Consider the following 23,037-nt stretch of genomic DNA (forward strand, 5'->3'; position numbering starts at 1 on the left):
AGGCTGGTCTTGAACTGGCCTCAAATGATTCTCCCCTTTAGGCCTCCCAAAGTGCTGGTATTACATTAGGCCTCCCAAAGTGCTGGTATTACATTAGGCCTCCCAAAGTGCTGGTATTACATTAGGCCTCCCAAAGTGCTGGTATTACAGGCATGAGCCACCACGCCAGGCCTGGAAGTTATTTCTTCATCTCCTACTTCTGACCAGTTTGCTTTTGGAGTGTTAGGTTGCTCTGGATTTGTTTTTCAGTCTCATCTTCATTTGGTACCTATTTCTATTTGCATTTAGTTTTGTGAATATTTTTCATCAGAAGCCACTGTAAGTTTATGTCATGGTTGTATTTTATATTTCAGTCGCCCTTACACAAACAAAGTCATTACTTTGTGGTACCGACCTCCAGAACTACTGCTAGGAGAGGAACGTTACACACCAGCCATAGATGTTTGGAGCTGTGGGTAAGGTTCTGTTAACTTTTTCTTTTGTCTGTAACTTACATACTGTTGACTTGTACTTTGTTTTCTCTGTACATTGGCTTTTTAGAGCTCTTCTTAAGTTCAGAAGGATGGCGATAAACTTTTGGCCAGATTTCCAGGAAATCTGTTGAATATTTCTTAATGTCAGCGACCCTTTTTTAAAAAAACAGATTTCTTCTTTTTTTTGTTTAAACTTTGTTTGAATTGAGATCCAAATAAGATATCCAAGTAAGATTCATAGCTTGCAGTTGATTACATCAAATCTTTTAATTTTACATTCCCCTTCTGTGTTTCCTAATTTTGATTTATTTTGTTTCCTTATAACTTCATTAGAAGAAACTATTTCACTTGTCCTATCCAGCCTTTTATAGTCTGGATTTCGCAGATTGTATCCTTGTGATGATATATATGTATTTTTTAGCATGATTTTTTATCTTTTTGTTGTTTGAGATGGAGTCTTTCTATGTTGCCCATTCTGGAGTCCAGTGGCTGTTCATAAGTATGATCATAGCACACTATATCCTTGAACTCCTGGGCTCAAGCAATCCTCCTGCCTCAGCCTCCTGAATAGCTGTGACTACAGGTGCATGTTGCCATACCCAGCTTATCTTTTTTACTTTTAGCAAATTGTAAATGGATTAAAGGTTGATTCCTAACCACCCACCCAGGGTCAGGGTAGTAGACCCTGAAACTGCTTTACAGTTGGTTTTGAGTACTTCTAACAAAAGTTATATAATAAGTGGTACATCAGAGTTGGGAGGTGGGGAGCAGTGGGAGCCTCTGCTCAGAGAGTACAAGCAGTAAATGAGTATGTTGTCTGTGGAGAATTTTGAAAGAACAAAACAAAACAATCCAGTACAAACTAGTCAGCTTTTTATTATGGCCTTATTAGGGCAGTTCTAAATGAGGAGATTTATACACACATACCACTTTACATAATATGTAATTGTCTTTTTTTGGGATGTTATCAGTTACTTGGCCATTGCCCACATCTGTTAATTAATTTGTGGTTATTTTATGATGGTCACATTCTAATTACATCATTTCTGATTGGAATACTTATATAAAGATATCCTCCCATCTGTTTGGCTGAACTCAGGTCTAAATAATATAGAAAAGGTAGAATAAAAGTTAATTCTTTCATTTTATATAATGGTTTTCAAAATAATGAAGTAGTTTCCTAGTATCCTTCAAAGATGACCAATGAAAAATGTTTTTGTTTTTTGGTTTTATTATGAATTTGTGGATTTAAACTTATTTCGTGTATTTTAATCCATTGTGGTTATTATCCTTATTCTTGTTCAAACTGTCCAGTCTTTGGCCAGTGGGAGCTTATTCAGGTTATATTTTGAGTCCTTTTGACACACCATAGTAGTGTTACAGTAGAAAACATCTTGTTTTTGGTTCAAAGCTTGTCATTTCCTGTCCCAAACCTGGAATCATTCATTTCTCTAAGGAGTCTTAGTTCCTTTTAGTGGAAAATGATATTTAGAAACTACAGTTTGTGTGTTGGGGCATGGATGTTTTAAATGGGCCATGTTTGTTAATTGTATCTTATGTTGTATGATTTATGCCCACTCACACACTGTCCTTGACCTTTATACTTTACAGTTCTGACATATATACTTCCCAGTGGAGCAAATCACTTCTTTCCATTCTTTTCCTTCCTCTATTAATGTTAATCTTGAAGAGGAGCACTACAGGGGTTTTATTTTAAAATTCAACAGAATGATGGAGAAAGAGCATAATTTCTGTGGTAGCCTACCCAAATCAAATAAAGCCTTAGTTAAATTTTACTGACTCAAGCTGGGTGTGTTTTTGTTCTGGACAATTTGCTTTCACAGTATTAGCATTTAAATTGTCACAATCAGGCTCTAAAGTTAACGTCCCATTAAGATGCATGAGAAAAGTTCATAGCTCTGTTCGGTACTATTATTTCAGTCTGTGCAGCCTGCCACCTCAGAGCAGTAGCAAAGTGTTGATTACATAATGAAGATGTCTTCCCACCAAAGGACTGGAAACCAAAAGAAAAGAAAACAGAAAAACACAATTGGAAATTAAAACTACAGAAAGTTAGACATTCTTCAAAGCCCAGTGGCTCATTGAATTAAGATTTTGTTTTGAGTTTTGATGTGAACTTACTACTTTGGTGATTCATGGTAGTCTCTCTGAAGATATTTTTATGGGATTTTTTATAGAGAATTGGTATAACAGTTCAATGTGCAAATTAGAATCAAGAGGAGAAACTAGAAAGACTAGTACAGCAAATTATGTCAGGAGTCTGAAAACCTAGTGTTTTTTTTTTTCTTTTTAAAATGTCTCTGATTTTACCCACTGTGACGACAACATTGCACTTAGAACTTGATGTGGCAGTTAATGTTGAAAACAGAATTAAATTTTACTTTTTTTTTTCTTTTTATAGAGTTGGGATCTCACTACGTTGCCCAGCCTGGTCTCAAACTCCTGGGCTCAAGCAGTCCTCCCACCTTGGCCTCCCCAAGCGCCAGGATTACAGGCATCAGCCACCGAGCCTGGCCTAAATTTTACTTTTACTTTTCCATCTCTGAATAGGGTTTGAGAGAATATAGGAAGTAAGAATTTGTCTTTGAAGTTGTTTTAACGTAATTCGTTTAGAGGTCTAAATTCTAACAGAAAAATGCTACTTAAAAAGCTAGGTTTGTTTTGCTTTCTCAAATTAAGTCAAACTAAAGAATTTTAAAATAAAAGTATAAATTTGGTTTTGTATTTGTCTCATTTCAAAGCATAGGTCAGACGATTCATCGACTATTTTTTTTCTTTCCCCACTTTAAAAAAATGAAAAATTTCAGGCATATAACAAAAAGTATGGAATATTCATGTAATCTTTTTTTCTTATTTTAAAGAGATGTGGTCTTCCTGTGTTGCCAGGCTGGTCTTGAACTCCTGGCTTCAAGTGATCCTTCTGCCTAGGCCTCCCAAAGTGCTGGGGTTACAGGCATGAGCTGCCGTGCTCAGCCTTTATTTTATTTTGAAATAATTTCAGTGTATGGAAAAGTTACAGGAATAGTACAGAAAAGTTTAGTATAGCCTTATCAAATTCATTCAATATTTAAACCTTTTTTATTGAAGTATAAAATAAACTGCATATATTTTGATATGTTTTGACATAATATATCCACCAGTAAAACCATCAACACAGCCAAGATAATGATCACCCACCAGTTTCCTTGTGCCCTTTTGTAATCCCTTTCCTCTACCCATACCCTCCCATTCCCAGACAAACCACTGTTCTGCGTTCTGTCACTATAGATTAATTTCTATTTCTAGAATTTTATACAAATGGAATTATATAGTATATACTCCCCCCACTCTTTTAATCAGCACAAATGATTTGAGATTTATTCATGTTAGATTCACTAGATTCTACTAAAAATACAAAAAAATTAGCTGGATGTGGTGGTGCATGCCTGTAGTCCCAGCTACTTGGAAGGCTGAGCAGAGAATCACTTGAACCCAAGAGGCAAAGGTTGCAGTGAGTGGAGATTGCGCCACTGCACTCCAGCCTGGGTGACAGAGTGAGACTCTATCTCAAAAAATAAAAATAAAAAAAGTCCAACTGATCCTAGCTGATGACAGTAAATTATTTTATTTGAAATACAGTGCCAAGAGGGCTATAGTATAGTGCATCTTCTACAGAGCAATTAATGACAAAAATGAATTCAAACTTTATAAGAAGCTAACTGCAGAGAGCATCCTTGTTTATTTATTTTTTGTTAGTATTGTTCTTTAATTTTGAGCATCCCTGTAAAATTGTCTCTAGTTATTTCCTTAATTACAATGGCATGATAGAAAAGCACTCTTGACTCCCTTTCTCTGATCATAGAGTGTCCTTAATAGGTGGCAAAAGTTTGATCTGCTGGCAGATTTAAATCCTTTATACTGTCTGTTTCACTGCAAGAAATATTTTCTCTTTGGAAACTCAGACACTGAAATTTGGGGCTATTTATCTTGGTTGCAACCCGACATATTAATAATATAAAAATTTTTTGAGACACTTTAAATAGGCTCTAAGAATTTCTCTTCTGACCTCTCAATTTTACCTTTTCTAGATGTATTCTTGGGGAACTGTTCACAAAGAAGCCTATTTTTCAAGCCAATCTGGAACTGGCTCAGCTAGAACTGATCAGGTACAGCTGTACATGTGCTCTTGAGTGCCCAGGTGTGATAGGTATTCTCATCCTCCAGTTTCTAACACTTTCTAGTCATTCTGAATGAGTTTATGTTTCTTATGTCCAAGTAAGTTTCTCTTAGTCAGGTTTACCATCTATTTTGTCATAGGCTATACATATAAAGAAGTTTTATTTCACCTAATTTTTAGATCTTACCTTGCATATTTTTTATTAGCTCTTCATATAAAAGCATACCATTTTTGGGATGGCTCTTCCATTCATAGCTCAGATTAGGTTAAATTTATTCAGCAAACATTTATTGAGCCTGTTATACAACAGATTACTTTTAACGTTAAACTTTAGGATTCAGAGATAAAAAATAGGTCCCCACCTTCAAAGAATTTAGAGTTTAGTAAGGTATATAGCATGTAAATAGTTATAAAATACAACCTATAATAGAAAATATGGGGAAAGCCCAGGATTGGGCTGGCATTTGGGTGGGTTTGTTTTTGTTTTGTTTTTTTTTCAATAAAATTAAAGGGAAGAATATAGCAGGCCAATGTTTTTTGTATTTTTTTTTTTTTAATAGACAGGGTCTCGCTCTGTCACCTAGACTGGAGTGCAGTGGTGTGATCATAGTTCACTGCAGCCTTAAACTCCTGCACTCAAGTGATCCTCCCACCTTACCCTCCTGAGTAGCTTGGACTACACCTGTAGTCGCAGCTATTTTTCGTTCATTTGTTTTGTAGAGACAAGGTCTCATTATGTTTGTTGCCTGGGCTGGAACTCCTGGGCTCAAACAATCCTCCCGCCTTGACCTCCCAAAATGCTGGGATTACACACGTGAGCCACCACACCAGCCTAATGTAGACTTTTTTTTTTTTTTTTTTTTTGAGACGGAGTCTCACTCTGTCACCCAGGCTGGAGTGCAATGGCGTGATCTCGGCTCACTGCAAGCTCCACCTCCCAGGTTCAAGCCATTCTCCTGCCTCAGCCTCCTGAGTAGCTGGGACTACAGGTGCCCACCACCACACGCGGCTCATTTTTTTGTATTTTTAGTAGAGACGGGGTTTCACCATGTTAGCCAGGATGGTCTCGATCTCCTGACCTCGTGATCCACCCACCTCGGCCTCCCAAAGTGCTGGGATTACAGGCGTGAGCCACCGTGCCCGGCCAATGTAGACGTTTTTTAAAGGTGATAAAGGTGATTTTTTTGTTGTTGTTATTTGGTAAACTGTTGATTATCTCTCAAAATTTTCAGTCTTATACTGTCTTCTCATCTCACAGTTTACCCTATAGGGGTACTATAGGACCAACTTAGCCCTTTGTAATTACTATTAACTGAACAGAACAAAACTGGTAATAAAAACCTGTATGGGGGGATTAAAACATTTCACAAATCCAAGTAATGTGGATCATTTAGTATTATTATCCCAGTATTTTTTCTTTGCTCTGTTATAACCAGTTCTTTCTGTTCTATGCCTTTCTGCCCTTAAAGCAGTAATGTCATATTTTCCTTTTTGCATGCCCTCTAATGTAATAAGCAGATTCCCCAGACCTCAGGAGGTAATAATTTCTGCTTCTGAAACCTCCAGAATTCATGATGTTGACTCACTCACTCCATTGTTCTTGCTTTTGCTTTGTTTTCAGCCGACTTTGTGGTAGCCCTTGTCCAGCTGTGTGGCCTGATGTTATCAAACTGCCCTACTTCAACACCATGAAACCGAAGAAGCAATATCGAAGGCGTCTACGAGAAGAATTCTCTTTGTGAGTTTGGGGAAAATGTACATCTCGTTTCTGTGTCTGGCTAGTATTGGGACTTGACTTTTTCCTGGTCTGGGGAGTTAATGTTGTCCCAATTTATCATGGCAACACAGTGTAGGAAAACATTTTAGTTTTGAACAGTATATGAGTTTTATCATAGTCCTTTTGTAATTTTCTCTTCCGAAGGCTTTAGACAATAGAAAACCATTTTATTTTGAACAATATGTAAATTTTCTCATAGCCTTCTTGATCTTCCCATGAGAAAAAGAGAATGGAATTTTTGACTTCATGGGTTTTGTTTGTTTGTTTTTTAAATTGAGACGGGGTCTTGCTCTGTTGTCCAGGCTGGAGTGCAGTGGCACGTTTAGGGCTCACTGCAGCCTTGACCTGTTGGGCTCAAGCAATCCTCCCACCTTAGCCGCCTTTTTTTTGTTGTTGTTGTTGTTTTTTGAGACAGAGTCTCACTTTGCCACCCAGGCTGGAGTGCAGTGGCATGATCTTGGCTCACTGCAACCTCTCCCCTCTGAGTTCAAACGATTCTCCTGCCTCAGCCTCCCAATGTAGTTGGGATTACAGGCCTCTGCCACTGTGCCCAGCTAATTTTTGTATTTTTAGTAGAGACAGGGTTTCAGCATGTTGGCCAGGCTGGTCTTGAACTCCTGATTTTGTGATCCACCCACCTCCACCTTCCAAAGTGCTGGGATTATAAGCGTGAGCCACTGCGTCCGGCCCCACCTTAGCCTTCTGAATAGCTGGGACCACAGGCACCCACCACCACACCTGGCTTTTTTTTTTTTTCCGTGTAGAGATAGGGTCTCCTAATGTTGCCCAGGCTGGTCTTGAGCTCCTGGGCTCAAGTGCTCTTCCTGCCTCAGCCTCCCAAAGTGCTGGGCTTAAACTTTGAGAGGTTGAGGCAGGAAGATCACTGGTTGTGCTACCACGCCTGGCCATGTTTTGGTTTTGTTTTCTTCTTAGTTTTTTCCGTCTCTGTTATTTTATTTTACTTTTTTTAACTTTAATAGATGGATAGAACTGGCCATATTTTTGTGTGTGTCACCTAGGTTGGAATGCAGTGACACGATCTTGGCTCACCACAACCTTCGTCTCCCAGGTTCAAGCAATTCTCCTGCCTCAGCCTTCCAAGTAGCTGGAATTACAGGCACCCGCCACCATGCACAGTTAATTTTTGTATTTTTAGTAGAGATGTCATTTCACCATGTTGGCCAGGCTGGTCTTGAACTCCTGACCTCAAGTGATCTGCCCACCTCAGCCTCCCAAAGAGCTGGGATTATAGGTGTAAGCCCACCACACCTAGCCAGAATTGGCCATATTTTTTACTTGTGTTATATATAGCACGGCATTTCTTGTTTGTTTGTTTGTTTGTTTTTGAGATGGGGTTTCACTCTTGTTGCCCAAGCCAGAGTGCAATGGCATCATCTCGGCTCACTGCAGCCTCTGCCTCCTGGGTTCAAGTGATTCTCCTGCCTCAGCCTCCTGAGTAGCAAGGATTACAGGCACGCACCACCACACGCAGCTAATTTTTTGTATTTTTAGTAGAAACGGGGTTTCATCATGTTAGCCAGGCTGGTCTCGAACTCCTGACCTCAGATTATCCGCCCGCCTCGGCCCCACAAAGTGCTGGGATTACAGGCATGAGCTACTGTGCCCGGCCCAGCATTTCTTAAATCCTGTGTGGGAGCAAATCTGCTTGCTTGTGTTAGCCAACCTCCAGCTTGCTTTCTTTGGTTTTACATGGAAATTCCAAGACTTTTTTTTTTTTTTTTTGAGACCGTCTCACTCTGTCACTTAGGCTGGAGGAGTGCAGCAGTGTGATCTTGGCTCACTGCAACCTCCGCCTCCTGGGTCCAGGTAATTCTCAGCCCTCCGAGGAGCTGGAATTACAAGCGTGCATCACCATGCCTGGCTAATGGGGTTTCACTGTGTTGGCCAGGCTGGTCCTGAACTCCTGGCCTCAAACGATCCACTCGCTTCAGCCTCCCAAAGTGCTGTGTGGGACTATAGGCGTGAGCCACCATTACCCATCCTTTTTTTTTTTTTTTTTTTTTAAAAGAGATGGGCTCTTGCTCTGTTGCCCAGGCTGGAATGCAGTTGTGCAGTAAGAACTCATTGCAGCCTCAAATTCCTAGGCTCAAGTGATTTTCCAATGTCAGCCTCCCAAATAGCTGAGACTACAGGGTGCACAGCATTGCACCCAGCTAATTAAAAAATATATATATTTGTAGAGATGAGGTCTCAGTATGTTGTCCAGGTTGATCTCAAACTTCTGGCCTCAAGCAGTCCTACCTTGGCCTCCCAAAGTGCTGGAATTACAGGTGTGAGACCCTTTGAAACAAAATTACAAATTTGAGAACTGTAGGGTCATTGTGAACTTGTCCTTTCTGTGTTCTTTTACATAGCATTCCTTCTGCAGCACTTGATTTATTGGACCACATGCTGACACTAGATCCTAGTAAGCGGTGCACAGCTGAACAGACCCTACAGAGCGACTTCCTTAAAGATGTCGAACTCAGCAAAATGGCTCCTCCAGAGTAAGTGCTGGTAGCCATGTTGTGACCCTAAACCTTTCCCTGGGCCTTAGACAATGAGAAACTCATAAAAGAACCACAAATGCCCAGTAAGACCCGAATGAAAGAGGTGTCTTTGAGTATTATGGTTGAGGTTTGTTTTTTTTATTTTATCTTTGTTGTTTTTTCTTTATATAAGTAATAGATTTAGCTTTGATACTTGTTCTAATTTGACTCAAGCTGTCTTCTTTTGTCCCTGGATCTCCATCCCAGAATATTGTTCTATAGAGCCTCTTTGAAAGTATTCCTTTTAGATTTTTGTGGATTTGTTTGTTTATTTATTTATTTTTGAGATTGAGTCTCTGTCGCCCAGGCTGGAATGCAGTGGCGCAACTCAGCTCACTGCAACCTCTGCAGGGTTCAAGTGATTCTCCTGCCTCAGCCTCCCGAGTAGATAGGACTACAGGCACACACCACTACACCCAGCTAATTTTTGTATTTTTAGTAGAGACAGGGTTACACCTTGCTGGCCCAGCTGGTCTCGAACTCCTGACCTCAGGTGACCCACCCTGGCCTCCCAAAGTGCTGGGATTACAGGCGTAAGCCACTGCGCCCAGTGTGTTGTTGTTGTTATTGTTGTTGTTGTTTTGAGATGGAATCTTGCTCTGCCTCCTCCACCTCCCGGGTTCTAGCGATTCTCCTGCCTTAGCCTTGCAAGTAGCTAGGATTACAGGTGCCTGCCACCACACCCGGCTAATTTTTTTGTATTTTTGTTTTGTTTTGTTTTATTTTTTGAGATGGAGTTTCGCTCTTGTTCCCCAGGCTGGAGTACAATGGCACAATCTCAGCTCACCGCAACCTCCGCTTCCCAGGTTCAAGCGATTCACCTGCCTCAGCCTTCCCAAGTAGCTGGAATTATAGACACGTGCCACCATGCCCAGCTAATTTTGTGTTTTTAGTAGAGACAGAGTTTCTCCATGTTGGTCAGGTTGGTCTCGAACTCCCGACCTCAGGTGATCCGCCCACCTCGGCCTCCCAAAGTGCTGGGATTACAGGCATGAGCCACCATGCCTGGCCATTTTTTTGTATTTTTAGTAGAGATGGGGTTTCACCATGTTGGCCAGGCTGGTCTTGAACTCCTGCCCATCTTGGCCTCTCAAAGTGCCGGGATCACAGGTGTGAGCTACCGTGCCTGGCCTGTTTGTTTGTGTGTTTTGAGACGGAGTTTCACTCTTCGCATCCAGGTTGGAGTGCAGTGGTGCGATATCAGCTCACTGCAATCTCCGCCTCCCGATTTCAAGCAATTCTCCTGCCTCAGCCTCCCAAGTAGCTGGAATTACGCCACCATGCCCGGCTAATTTTTGTATTTTTAGTAGAGACAGGGTTTCATCACGTTGGCTGGGCTGATCTTGAACTCCTGGCCTCAGGTGATCCGCCCACCTCGGCCTCCCAAAGTGCGGGGATTACAGGTGTGAGCTACCGCTCCCAGCCTTTTTTGTTTTTTCCGAGATGGAGTCTCTCTCTGTCGCCCAGGCTGGAGTGCAGTGGCGTGATCTCGGCTCACTGCAACCTCCATCTCCTGGATTCAAGCGGTTCTCCTGTCCCAGTCTCCTGAGTAGCTGGGATTACAGGTGCAGGCCACCACGCCTGACTGATTTTTTTGTATTTTTAGTAGAGACAGGGTTTCACCATGTTGGCCAAGCTGGTCTCAAACTCCTGACTTCAGGTGATCTGCCTGCCTCAGCCTCCCAAAGTGTTGGGATTACAGGCATGAGCCACCACTCCCAGCCTTTTTTTTTTCCAATTGTAGAAATGGGGTCTCACAATGTTGTCCAGACTGTCTCAAACTCCTGGGCTCAAGTAATTCTCCCGCCTCAGCCTTCCAAAGTCATGGGATTACAGGCAGGAGACACATGCTTGGCCTCCTTCTGGTTTTTGCTCTTAACCATTCCTTCTGCTGTAATCATGCATGTCTCTGGTGACCATGTATATCTCACACTTGCAGAGATAGTCCCAGTTTTTTGGGGGTTTTTTTTGTTATTATTTTTTTTGAGACAGAGTTTCAGTCTTGTTGCCCAGGCTGGAGTGCAGTGGTGTGATCTCGACTCACCACAAGCGTTTCTCCTGCCTCAGCCTGCCGAGTAGCTGGGATTACAGGCATGCGCCCCCATGCCTGGCTAATTTTGTATTTTTAGTAGAAACAGAGTTTCGCCATATTGGTGAGACTGGTCTTGAAGTCCCGACCTCGGGTGATCTGCCTGCCTCGGCCTCCAAAAGTGCTGGGATTACAGGCATGAGCCACTGAGCCCGGCCAACAGTCCCAGTTTTAAATGGTTTGCATCACTGCCAGTTTTTTTTGTTGTTTTTGTTTTTTTCTGAGACAGGGTCTCTCACTCTGTCACCCAGGCTGGAGTGCAGGGCACAATCTCAGCTCACTGCAACCTCCACCTCCCAGCTTCAAGCGATTCCTGTGCCTCAGCCTCCTGAGTAGCTGGATTACAGGAGCCCAGCACCACAGCTGGCTAATTTTTGTATTTTTAGTAGAGATGAGGTTTCACCATGTTGACCAGGCTTGTCTCCAATTCCTGACCTCAGGTGATTCACCTGCCTCGTCCTCCCAAAGTGCTGTGATATAGGCGTGAGCCACCGCGCCCAGCCAGATTACTGAATTTTGATGTAAGAAATAAGATCTTTCGGTCGAGCACGGTCACTCACGCCTGTAATCCCAGCACTTTGGGAGGCCGAGGTGGATGAATCACCTGAGGTCAGGAGTTCAAGAGAGCCTGGCCAACATGGTAAAACCCCATCTCTCCTAAAAATGCAAAAAATTAACCAGGTGTGGTGGTGTGTGCTTGTAGTCCTGGCTACTCGGGAGGCTGAGGGAGGAGAATCGCCTGAACTCGGGAGGTGGAGGTTGCAGTGAGCCGAGATTGTGCCAGTGCACTCCTGCCTGGACCATAGAGTGATACTCCATCTCAAAAAATTAACATAAAAGAAATATGATCTTTTAATATGTCTCTATTTCATTAAAATCTTATGAATGCCTCTGTATTGTATTGGAACTTCAGAGGTTCATATCCCACATTATAGCACATAAAAAGTCTTTTATCTGGCCTGGCACGGTGGCTCATGCCTGTAATCCCAGCACTTTGGGAGGCTGAGGCAGGCAGATCACCTGAGGTCATGAGTTCGAGACCAGTTTGGCCAACATAGTGAAACCCCGTCTCTACTAAAAAATACAAAAATTAGCCAGGCATAGTGGCGTGTACCTGTAGTCCCAGCTACTCAGGGAGATTAAGGCAGGAGAATCGCTTGAACCTGGGAGGCAGAGGTTGCAGTGAACCGAGATTGCACCACTGCGCTCTAGCCTGGGCAACAGAGCAAGACTCTGTCTCAAAAGAAAAGAAAAAGAAAAAAAAAGTATTTTATCTTTGAATTTGTCAGTGACAGTATTATAGCTTTAATGTCAAATTTTGGGGGTCATTTTCTTACCTTAAAGACTGCATGTCTTAAAAATGGATAGGATGTTAGTTCATGAGTAGGTAGCAAGTAATTCTAAATCTGATTGCTCCAAAGAAATGTCCAAATTCATTTATTTTTTTGAGACAGACTCTTGTTCTGTTGCTCAGGCTGGAGTGCCAATGGCGTGATCTCGGCTCACTGCAGCCTCCACTTCCCACGTTCAAGCAGTCCTCCTGCCTAAGCCTCCATAGTAGCTGGGATTACAGGCACACACCACCACACTTGGCTAATTTTTGTATTTTTAGCAGAGACCAGGTTTCACCATGTTGCCAGGCTAGTCTCGAACTCCTGACCTCATGAACCGCCTGCCTCTACCTCCCAAAGTGCTGGGATTACAGGCGTAAGCTACCGCGCCCAGCCAAATTCATTTATTACACTAGAATATTGATACATTGAATATGACTTGAAACATATAAGGGTTTTACTGAAATTTGGGAACTCCTATTATAGAGAGATTTTTATAGTAAGATTTGACCTACTTGGTCTGGTTGTATGGGAGAATCTGGACTAAGTTATACGTAGTGCTGAACTCCACAGATGAGCAAGTTGATATCCAGTCATAGAAATTCTGTGGGCAGAAAGGGGAAAGAACTAGTCTTTGGTCCTCACAAACCAAATTACACATAAGTTGATTTTGCACAGAGATGTTTTGATCATGATACATGGTTCCATGGTTTAAGTCACCACCTTTCCTCGACCTTCTGTATACATTAACAAGCCAGCCATTACTGTCCTCCTCTTTATTCCCTACTGAAACTTGACCAATACAGTTCTCCTTTATTCTTGTTATGCCAAGGAAAGACAGTATTTATATGGGAATTTATATAGCTGGTCTGTACCTAGTATTAGCAAGATCCTCCTTTCTCACTATGTAACTTTCTTGGACTTTTGTACTTTCATTTCCTCAGACTACCATCTGCCATGATTTATTTTACACTGCTGTTACCTACTTACTAACTTTTTTGGTTATTTTTGTTTTCCTTATTCTTTACATTTCCCACAGTCTTTGCCTTCCCATTTTAATCCTTTGCTCCTCCATTCATTCACTGCTGCATTCCCATACATATTTCCCCTTTGCTTTGTCTTTTTCTAGCCTCCCCCACTGGCAGGATTGCCATGAGTTGTGGAGTAAGAAACGGCGACGTCAGCGACAAAGTGGTGTTGTAGTCGAAGAGCCACCTCCATCCAAAACTTCTCGAAAAGAAACTACCTCAGGGACAAGTACTGAGCCTGTGAAGAACAGCAGCCCAGCACCACCTCAGCCTGCTCCTGGCAAGGTGGAGTCTGGGGCTGGGGATGCAATAGGTCAGTGCCAGAATGGGGCCTTTGTGCTTTTGCTAAGCGTATTTGGCAGGTTTTGAAGGTCAAGTGTAAGGAGTTTGTGTGTGTGTCTGTTTTTTAGTTTTTGTCCAGTGAACCATTAGGAAAGAGGTTAATGTCCTCATTATGGCAAGAAGGAGATTAACCAAGTTTTTTACATATGGTCCAGAAAGTCTACAATAGATCATTTTCCTTTCCTGAAATATGTACGGAACACTGTATCTCAATTAGATGTGTGGCATAAATCAGTGAATTAGGTAAGCCAAATTTAATTTAAGGTTAGTTCACCCGTGACTTTATAAAACACATAATTTGGAGCCTTGTTTATATTAGATTTGATAAGACCTTCATAGAATCTAATTGTGTTAAATTACAATTGCTAAATGTTGTTTTATAGACTGTCATTTTGATCTAAATGTATCTGAAACTATATCATATTGAACTATTATAACAAAGTAGTTCTCCTGTGTTATGACCAATTCTTTGGGACAAAAGATACTCTTTTTTCTGGTTCACTTTCCCTCCCTTCTTCACTTATAGCAGTGGCTCTTAATACTGGCTGTACATTAGAATCATCCTGGAAGCTTTAAAAACAAATATGCCTATACGATTGCCTATCTCTAGGGATGGGTCCTGAGGCATCTGAATAGGAGAGATTTTTAAATCTCTCTTAGTAATTCTGATGTATAATAAAGGATTGAAAATCACAGAACTTGAAAAATACAGATAAAGTGAAGTCACTTTTATGCACAATCCAAAGATGTTTTAGTTATTAGTGCCTGTATTTCTTAAGCGAAAGCATAAAGAATAAGAAAATGTGTCATGACATTTTGAGGCATGAAAAAATGAGACATTTAAAATGAAAATTTCATTTTTTGGATATTGTAAGTTGCTGTTGCCAGTTGAAGAAGGCAAAGGGCCCTTGGCCTATCTGATCCTCTTATATTGGCTTCACTGTCTTTCAACAGGCCTTGCTGACATCACACAACAGCTGAATCAAAGTGAATTGGCAGTGTTATTAAACCTGCTGCAGAGCCAAACCGACCTGAGCATCCCTCAAATGGCACAGCTGCTTAACATCCACTCCAACCCAGAGATACAGCAGCAGCTGGAAGCCCTGAACCAATCCATCAGTGCCCTGACGGAAGCTACTTCCCAGCAGCAGGACTCAGAGACCATGGCCCCAGAGGAGTCTTTGAAGGAAGCACCCTCTGCCCCAGTGATCCTGCCTTCAGCAGAACAGACGACCCTTGAAGCTTCAAGCACACCAGCTGACATGCAGAATATTTTGGCAGTTCTCTTGAGTCAGCTGATGAAAACCCAAGAGCCAGCAGGCAGTCTGGAGGAAAACAACAGTGACAAGAACAGTGGGCCACAGGGGCCCCGAAGAACTCCCACAATGCCACAGGAGGAGGCAGCAGGTAAACAGACCGGTCATGAATCTCATTGAGCTCAGGTGCTGTTGATACCCTCTTGAAAATCTCTTAACATTTTTTTTTCCCCCACATCAATGGCCTTGGTTTCAGTTATTCTGTAACCTAGTCTACAGGAGAACATAGCACCAAGTAATGTATTTCTCGCTTGGCTTCTTTTATTTAAGTCTCAAAGCTTCCCAAAGCACCTTTCCTATACTGATTGTTTTTCCACTTCCTAGGAGATAGGTAAGTAAAGCCCCTGTGTTCTAACCAAGGAAACCACAGCCATAGCTAGTGATGCATCTTGAACCACACATCTTGAACTGTGTGTGGTGGCCAGCTAGTCCTAGCACTTGGAAATCTGACTTCCAAACAAACCATTATCAGACTATACTTCTTTATCTCTAGTGGAGTGGATGCTGAATGCCAGTCTTTCCTGGAAGATACAATCAAGAAAACCCTAATAAAATATCATTGTTAATTTCCTGAAGAATAATTTGGGAATATTTCTAAGTAGATAATTAACAGTATACATTTCTTTTCCCAAAAATAATAGTGTATAAGAACAATTCCTTTAAATCTGTTTCTGATAGAAGCAATTGAGTGGACCCCAGATCAGGAAGTGCGTACATTATAAAGAAAAAAAGGAAAATGGGGATAAGTTATACTTTAATCTCTCATGACCATAGCGTGCAATTTATTAGAGGGAAAAGCAGTTTAAATTCTTTAATTCTGATTCACACTGTATTTGCAAAATCTTTACTTATGTAAAAATGTTTTTAACTCCTTGGAAATTCTCACTGTCCATGAAGACCCCATGAATTGGGGAATAAGAAGAGGCTCGAGGGCTGAAGAGATATATTAATCTTCAACTTTAGGGTCCTACATTCACATTTCATATGAGGTGGTGCAGAAAGTATATGTTTTAAGGCCTGGCCTATGGCCAGAAGTTGTTGGATTTACTTTTCAGAGGAAAGTGTAGAAATGCCATGACTAATTATTGCAGTCACCCCTGGATTATTCAGCTGATGCCTCTACAGTGGCTCACTTGTTCTTGTTTCTCCCCTGCTATCTCTATTTAGCCCTTTCACTGTTAATTAGCACTTCCACCAGAGGGCAGACTGTATAAACCAGAGAAGGTGACAGCCTATTAATTGGGCTGCTGTTTTGCTATTCTGTACTTATTGGGAAGGGTGATAAGTTGAAATCAAATGAGTAAAATGAAGGGTTTTGTTTGTTTGTTTATTTGTTTGTTTGTTTTTGGAGACGGAGTCTTACTCCATTGCCCAGGCTGGAGTGCAATGGCATGATCTTGGCTCACTGCAACTTCCGCCTCCTGGGTTCAAGCGATTCTCCTGCCTCAGCCTCCCGAGTAGCTGGGATTATAGGCATGCACCTCCATCCCCAGCTAATTTTGTATTTTTAGTGGAAACGAGGTTTCAACATGTTAGCCAGGCTGATCTCAAACTCCCAGCCTCAGGTGATCTGCCCGCCTCAGCCTCCCATAGTGCTGGGATTACAGGCTTGAGCCACTGACCCCGGCCTGAAGTTTTAAATTTATTTTTACATTTCAATAATACATCCTTATTGTTGTCAATCCTAAAAGTCTGTACTATTTTTTTGTTTGTTTTGAGACAGAGTCTCTGTCGCCCAGGTTGGAATGCAATGGCGCGATCTTGGTGCACTGCAGCCTCTGCCTCCTGGGTTCAAGCAATTCTCCTGCCTCAGCCTCCCAAGTAGCTGGGATTACAGGCACCTGCCACCACACCTGGCTAATTTTTTTTTTTGTATTTTTAGTAGAGGTGAGGTTTCACTGTGTTGGCCAGGCTGGTCTTGAACTGCCGACCTCAGGTGATCCACCCTTCTTAGCCTCCCAAAGTGCTGGGATTACAGGTGTGAACCACCACACCCAGCCAAAAGTCCATACTTTTAAGGATTGACAACATTGATACTTTAGATCACAACAATATGATTTATAATTCATATTTTAAGAAGTATTAGGCTTATTTTAATAAGTTTTTTTGTTTGTTTGTTTTTGAGATGGAGTCTCGCTCTGTCACCCAAGCTGGAGTGCAGTGGCGTGATCTCAGCTCACTGCAAACCCTACCTCCCAGATTCAAGCGATTCTCCTGCCTCAGCCTCCTAGTAGCTGGGATTACAGGCATGTGACACTAGGCCCGGCTAATTTTTTTGTATTTTTAGTAGAGACGGGGTTTAACCTTGTTGGCCAGGCTGGTCTCTAACTCCTGACCTCAAGTGATCTGCCTTCCTTGTTCTCCCAAAGTACTGGGATTACAGGCCTGAGCCACCATGCCCAGCCTTTGCTACTTTGGAATAGAATTTTTATTTTACACATATGAAAGAATTTGACCTCAGTTGTTCTGTTGAAACATAATTAGGCTATTTACATAAAAGGCAAAGTTTGAATACAAAAAAATGGCATAGCTGGGAGAATGTAAGTTTAGATTATCTCACTTTTACAGTTATACATTTTTAAGTTATTTGACCTCGGTATTAAAAATCCTCATGTTCCATTTTATGTGTAGTCCAGAAATACTTTTTAAATAACTGGTACAGTGATGTCCTTATATAGAGAGTGTTGAAAGCAAAAGGCTTTGAAATCTATCATTACTTGTAGTCCAGTTTGCCCTCCTTTTTCAGCATGTCTACTCTCCATGTTCAAAATTTTCCATGGCTAATTTTTTGTCCGTAAATTCATTTTCCCCTGCCACCCTGTCAACCAGCCAATCAGTCAACAAATAACTTGGGTGGGTACTATACATACGGTCACCAATTCATTCCTGAACTGGGTACTATACATAGGGTCACCAATTCATTCCTGAACTGTCCCGGTTTTAAAGCTGAACATTGACAACCTGGAAAACCCCCTCAGTCCCAGACAAACTGGGACTGTTAGTCACCCTGCTTGGATGTTACGTGTAACACCTGACCATCTTTTGTACTGTACAACCTTACAATTTTGTAGTGTTTTCAGAGTGCTTTCATCTGCATGCTTAAGGGAATACAAACTTAATTACTGATTGTCTTTGCAAAATATAATTAAGGTAAATATGCTACAAAAATATCTAATTATAACTAAAAACTGTTTTTGGCTTGTTTTGAGTAATGACTTTACATCACAGCTTAGATAATTGAAGAATGACTATATATATATATTTTAAAATATGCTTCCATAGGGAAAAGAAAAATCGGTCATTTGGAAGATATCCCAAAACATTAAATCTTTTCTTCAGCAGGATGACTCTCAATTTTCTAAAGGCATTGTTCTGACCATACTTCTGTCTCAGTGGTTTTCTTTGTCCTCAAACTCATACCATTTTACATCTCTCCTCTCCTGCCTTGGCAGGAGTTCATTATCAGACAATGTTTATCATGCTTAAGCACATTTAGGCAGTAGTGGAAAAAAGAAAGTCTGGTGGAAGTAGTTCAAGAAAGACAAAAGATCTTTGTAAAGACAGAGTATAGTATGAATTTAATATATTTCTAAATATTCAGTTCTTGTCACTGTCTCCAAGATAAACAGATGTTTATCAGCAGTTCATTCTGCATGACACTGCTATAGTGATTTTTTGTTCATAGCATGGAAAAAAATGCAGCAGTTAGGAAAACAAAATAGAAAATTATGATAGAAATTAGTCTTTAAAATTACTGTAACATAGGAAGCTGAATGATAATATGGTAGTTAAAATCCTTTCAGACTATGATTTTGGGGAGAGGTGACTAAAGTTTGGAGAAGCAAGTGTATTTTTATACATGACAGTAATGAAAACTTTTTACTTTATTATCTCTCCTGTATATTCTTTAAGTTTTATTTCAGGTTAACCTATGTCATCAAACATTCTGTAAAATGTGTTAGCCAAGTCCACCCAAGGTCTCTGTTGTACAGCAAGATTATGTCCTAGAAATGTGACCACAGCATGTATATTGTTCCCTCTCATCTTCCTTCCTTCTGCTTTGTTTTAATGTTTCCATCTAACAGCAAAAAGGGGCAGGGAGTCTGCCAACAGCCTACATATTAGAACAGTTCTTTAAAGGAAGGAAATGGAGGAAATCTTAGACAAAAATCAGGATAATCATTTGAAACATATGATATTTTTACACTAGCTGTTAGATCCAGGATGCACCTGTTTTACTTTTAATCATTTGATTTATTTATAATTGCAATTTTCTGATCCCAAGATTTTATTCTTTATATATCTGGTTACTTATATTGATATTTGTTTATGTTGCACAGTGTGTGTGTGTTTGTGTTTATAATCACATGTGCTTTTTAAGATGGTGTTTAAAAGAAGTAACCCTTCCACAGCATGTCCTCCTCACATTCTTCCACCAGAGAAGAGGCCCCCTGAGCCCCCCGGACCTCCACCGCCGCCACCTCCACCCCCTCTGGTTGAAGGCGATCTTTCCAGCGCCCCCCAGGAGTTGAACCCAGCCGTGACAGCCGCCTTGCTGCAACTTTTATCCCAGCCTGAAGCAGAGCCTCCTGGCCACCTGCCACATGAGCACCAGGCCTTGAGACCAATGGAGTACTCCACCCGACCCCATCCAAACAGGACTTATGGAAACACTGATGGGCCTGAAACAGGGTTCAGTGCCATTGACACTGATGAACGAAACTCTGGTCCAGCCTTGACAGAATCCTTGGTCCAGACCCTGGTGAAGAACAGGACCTTCTCAGGCTCTGTGAGCCACCTTGGGGAGTCCAGCAGTTACCAGGGCACAGGGTCAGTGCAGTTTCCAGGGGACCAGGACCTCCGTTTTGCCAGGGTCCCCTTAGCGTTACACCCGGTGGTCGGGCAACCATTCCTGAAGGCTGAGGGAAGCAGCAATTCTGTGGTACATGCAGAGACCAAATTGCAAAACTATGGGGAGCTGGGGCCAGGAACCACTGGGGCCAGCAGCTCAGGAGCAGGCCTTCACTGGGGGGGCCCAACTCAGTCTTCTGCTTATGGAAAACTCTATCGGGGGCCTACAAGAGTCCCACCAAGAGGGGGAAGAGGGAGAGGAGTTCCTTACTAACCCAGAGACTTCAGTGTCCTGAAAGATTCCTTTCCTATCCATCCTTCCATCCAGTTCTCTGAATCTTTAATGAAATCATTTGCCAGAGCGAGGTAATCATCTGCATTTGGCTACTGCAAAGCTGTCCGTTGTATTCCTTGCTCACTTGCTACTAGCAGGCGACTTACGAAATAATGATGTTGGCACCAGTTCCCCCTGGATGGGCTATAGCCAGAACATTTACTTCAACTCTACCTTAGTAGATAAAAGTAGAGAATATGGAGAGGATCATTACATTGAAAAGTAAATGTTTTATTAGTTCATTGCCTGCACTTACTGATCGGAAAAGAGAAAGAACAGTTTCAGTTTTGATATGGCTCAGGAGAGGCTCTTTGATTTTTAAAGTTTTGGGGTGGGGGGTTGTGTGTGGTTTCTTTCTTTTGAATTTTAATTTAGGTGTTTTGGGTGTTTTTCCTTTAAAGAGAATAGTGTTCACAAAATTTGAGCTGCTCTTTGGCTTTTGCTATAAGGGAAACAGAGTGGCCTGGCTGATTTGAATAAATGTTTCTTTCCTCTCCACCATCTCACATTTTGCTTTTAAGTGAACACTTTTTCCCCATTGAGCATCTTGAACATACTTTTTTTCCAAATAAATTACTCATCCTTAAAGTTTACTCCACTTTGACAAAAGATACGCCCTTCTCGCTGCACATAAAGCAGGTTGTAGAACGTGGCATTCTTGGGCAAGTAGGTAGACTTTACCCAGTCTCTTTCCTTTTTTGCCGACGTGTGCTCTCTCTTTCTCTCTCTCTCTCTCTCGCTTGCTTGCTCTCGCTCTCGCTGTTTCTCTCTCTTTGAGGCATTTGTTTGGAAAAAATCGTTGAGATGCCCAAGAACCTGGGATAATTCTTTACTTTTTTTGAAATAAAGGAAAGGAAATTCACACTCTTACATTGTTCTCTGTAACTCTTCAATTCTAAAATGTTTTGTTTTTTAAACCATGTTCTGATGGGGAAGTTGATTTGTAAGTGTGGACAGCTTGGACATTGCTGCTGAGCTGTGGTTAGAGATGATGCCTCCATACCTAGAGGGCTAATAACAGCATTTAGCATATTGTTTACACATATATTTTTATGTCAAAAAAAAAAACAAAAACCTTTCAAACAGAGCATTGTGATATTGTCAAAGAGAAAAACAAATCCTGAAGATACATGGAAATGTAACCTAGTGTAGGGTAGGTATTTTTCTGAAGATACATCAATACCTGACCTTTTTTAAAAAAATAATTTTAAAACAGCATACCGTGAGGAAGAACAGTATTGACATATCCACATCCCAGCATGTGTACACCCTGCCAGTTCTTTTAGGGATTTTTCCTTCAAAGAGATTTGGATTTGGTTTTGGTAAAAGGGGTTAAATTGTGCTTCCAGGCAAGAACTTTGCCTTATCATAAACAGGAAATGAAAAAGGGAAGGGCTGTCAGGGTGGGATAATTTGGGAGGCTCCTCATTCTGGCTTCTGTTTCTATGGAGTACCAGCATGTAGAGTGTTTTAAAAACAGATACATGTCATATAATTTATCTGCACAGACTTAGACCTTCAGGAAACATAGGTTAAGCCCCCTTTTACAAAGAAAAAGCAAACATACTTCAGCATCTTGGAGGGTAGTTTTCAAAACTCAAGTTTCATGTTTCAATGCCAAGTTCTTATTTTAAAAAATAAAATCTACTTAGAAAGGTGCATTACTTAAAAAAAAAAAAAGAAAAAAAAAAAAAACTTTAAAGAAATGAAAGAAGAACCCTCTTCAGATACTTACTTGAAGACTGTTTTCCCCTGTTAATGAGATATAGGTAGATATCGGTGTGTGTATTTCTTTATTATTCTCTGGTTTTTGATCTGGCCTTGCCTCCAGGGCCAAACACTGATTTAGAAAGAGAGCCTTCTAGCTATTTTGGCATTGATGGCTTTTTATACCAGTGTGTCCAGTTAGATTTACTAGGCTTACTGACATGCTATTGGTAAATTGCATTAAAGTTCATCTGAACCTTCTGTCTGTTGACTTCTTAGTCCTCAGACATGGGCCTTTGTGTTTTAGAATATTTGAATTTGAGTTATTGGGCCCCACTCCCTGTTTTTTATTAAAGAACTTGAGCCTGGGATACTTTCAGAAGTATCTGTTCAATGAAAAAAAGTTGGTTTCCCATCGAATATGAATAAAATTCTCTATATATTTTCATTGTATTTTGGTTATCAGCAGTCATCAATAATGTTTTTCCCTCCCCTCTCCCACCTCTTATTTTTAATTATGCCAAATATCCTAAATAATATACTTAAGCCTCCATTCCCTCATCCCTACTAGGGAAGGGGGTGAGTGTATGTGTGAGTGTATGTGTATGTATGATCCCATCTCACCCCCACCCCCATTCTGGGAATCTTTTAAAATGGAAACAAAGTTTGGTAGTTTTGACTATTTCTAAAAGCAGAGGAAAAAAAACTTATTTAAAAATCCTGGAATCTGTATGGAGGAAGAAAAGGTATTTGTTAATTTTTCAGTTATGTTATCTATAAACATGATGGAAGTAAAGGTTTGGCAGAATTTCAACTTGACTATTTGAAAATTACAAACCCAATTAATTCCATTCAAAAGTGGTTTTTGTTTTGTTTTAATTATTGTACAATGAGAGATATTAAGTCTATTAAATACATTATTTTGAACAGATGAGAAATCTGATTCTGTTCATGAGTGGGAGGCAAGACTGGTTTGACCGTGATCATTTTTGTGGTTTTGAAAACAAATATACTTGACCCAGTTTCCTTAGTTTTTTCTTCAGCTGTCCATAGGAACGATAAG

General features: G+C 40.9%; 1 protein-coding gene across 40 annotated transcripts in view; it reads left to right on the forward strand.

The window, feature by feature from the left end:
• CDK12 (cyclin dependent kinase 12) overlaps positions 1–23,037 on the forward strand; it is a 106,325-nt gene that overhangs the window by 49,972 nt on the left and 33,316 nt on the right. For 18 of the 40 annotated variants that reach the window (XM_054546513.2, XM_054546517.2, XM_054546516.2 and 15 more), the window contains exons 8-14: positions 354–455; positions 4,562–4,639; positions 6,272–6,388; positions 8,803–8,934; positions 13,526–13,737; positions 14,721–15,173; positions 19,495–19,912. In XM_054546513.2, coding sequence (XP_054402488.2) covers positions 354–455; positions 4,562–4,639; positions 6,272–6,388; positions 8,803–8,934; positions 13,526–13,737; positions 14,721–15,173; positions 19,495–19,912 — 1,512 coding nt within the window. Of the gene's footprint in view, positions 1–353; positions 456–4,561; positions 4,640–6,271; positions 6,389–8,802; positions 8,935–13,525; positions 13,738–14,720; positions 15,174–19,494; positions 21,138–23,037 lie in introns of those variants that run through there. The other 22 variants (XM_054546532.2, XM_054546529.2, XM_063718184.1 and 19 more) reach the window with 6 other exon arrangements.

This window comes from Pongo abelii, chromosome 19, assembly GCF_028885655.2.
Source record: "Pongo abelii isolate AG06213 chromosome 19, NHGRI_mPonAbe1-v2.0_pri, whole genome shotgun sequence".
NCBI classification, from domain to species: domain Eukaryota; kingdom Metazoa; phylum Chordata; class Mammalia; order Primates; family Hominidae; genus Pongo; species Pongo abelii.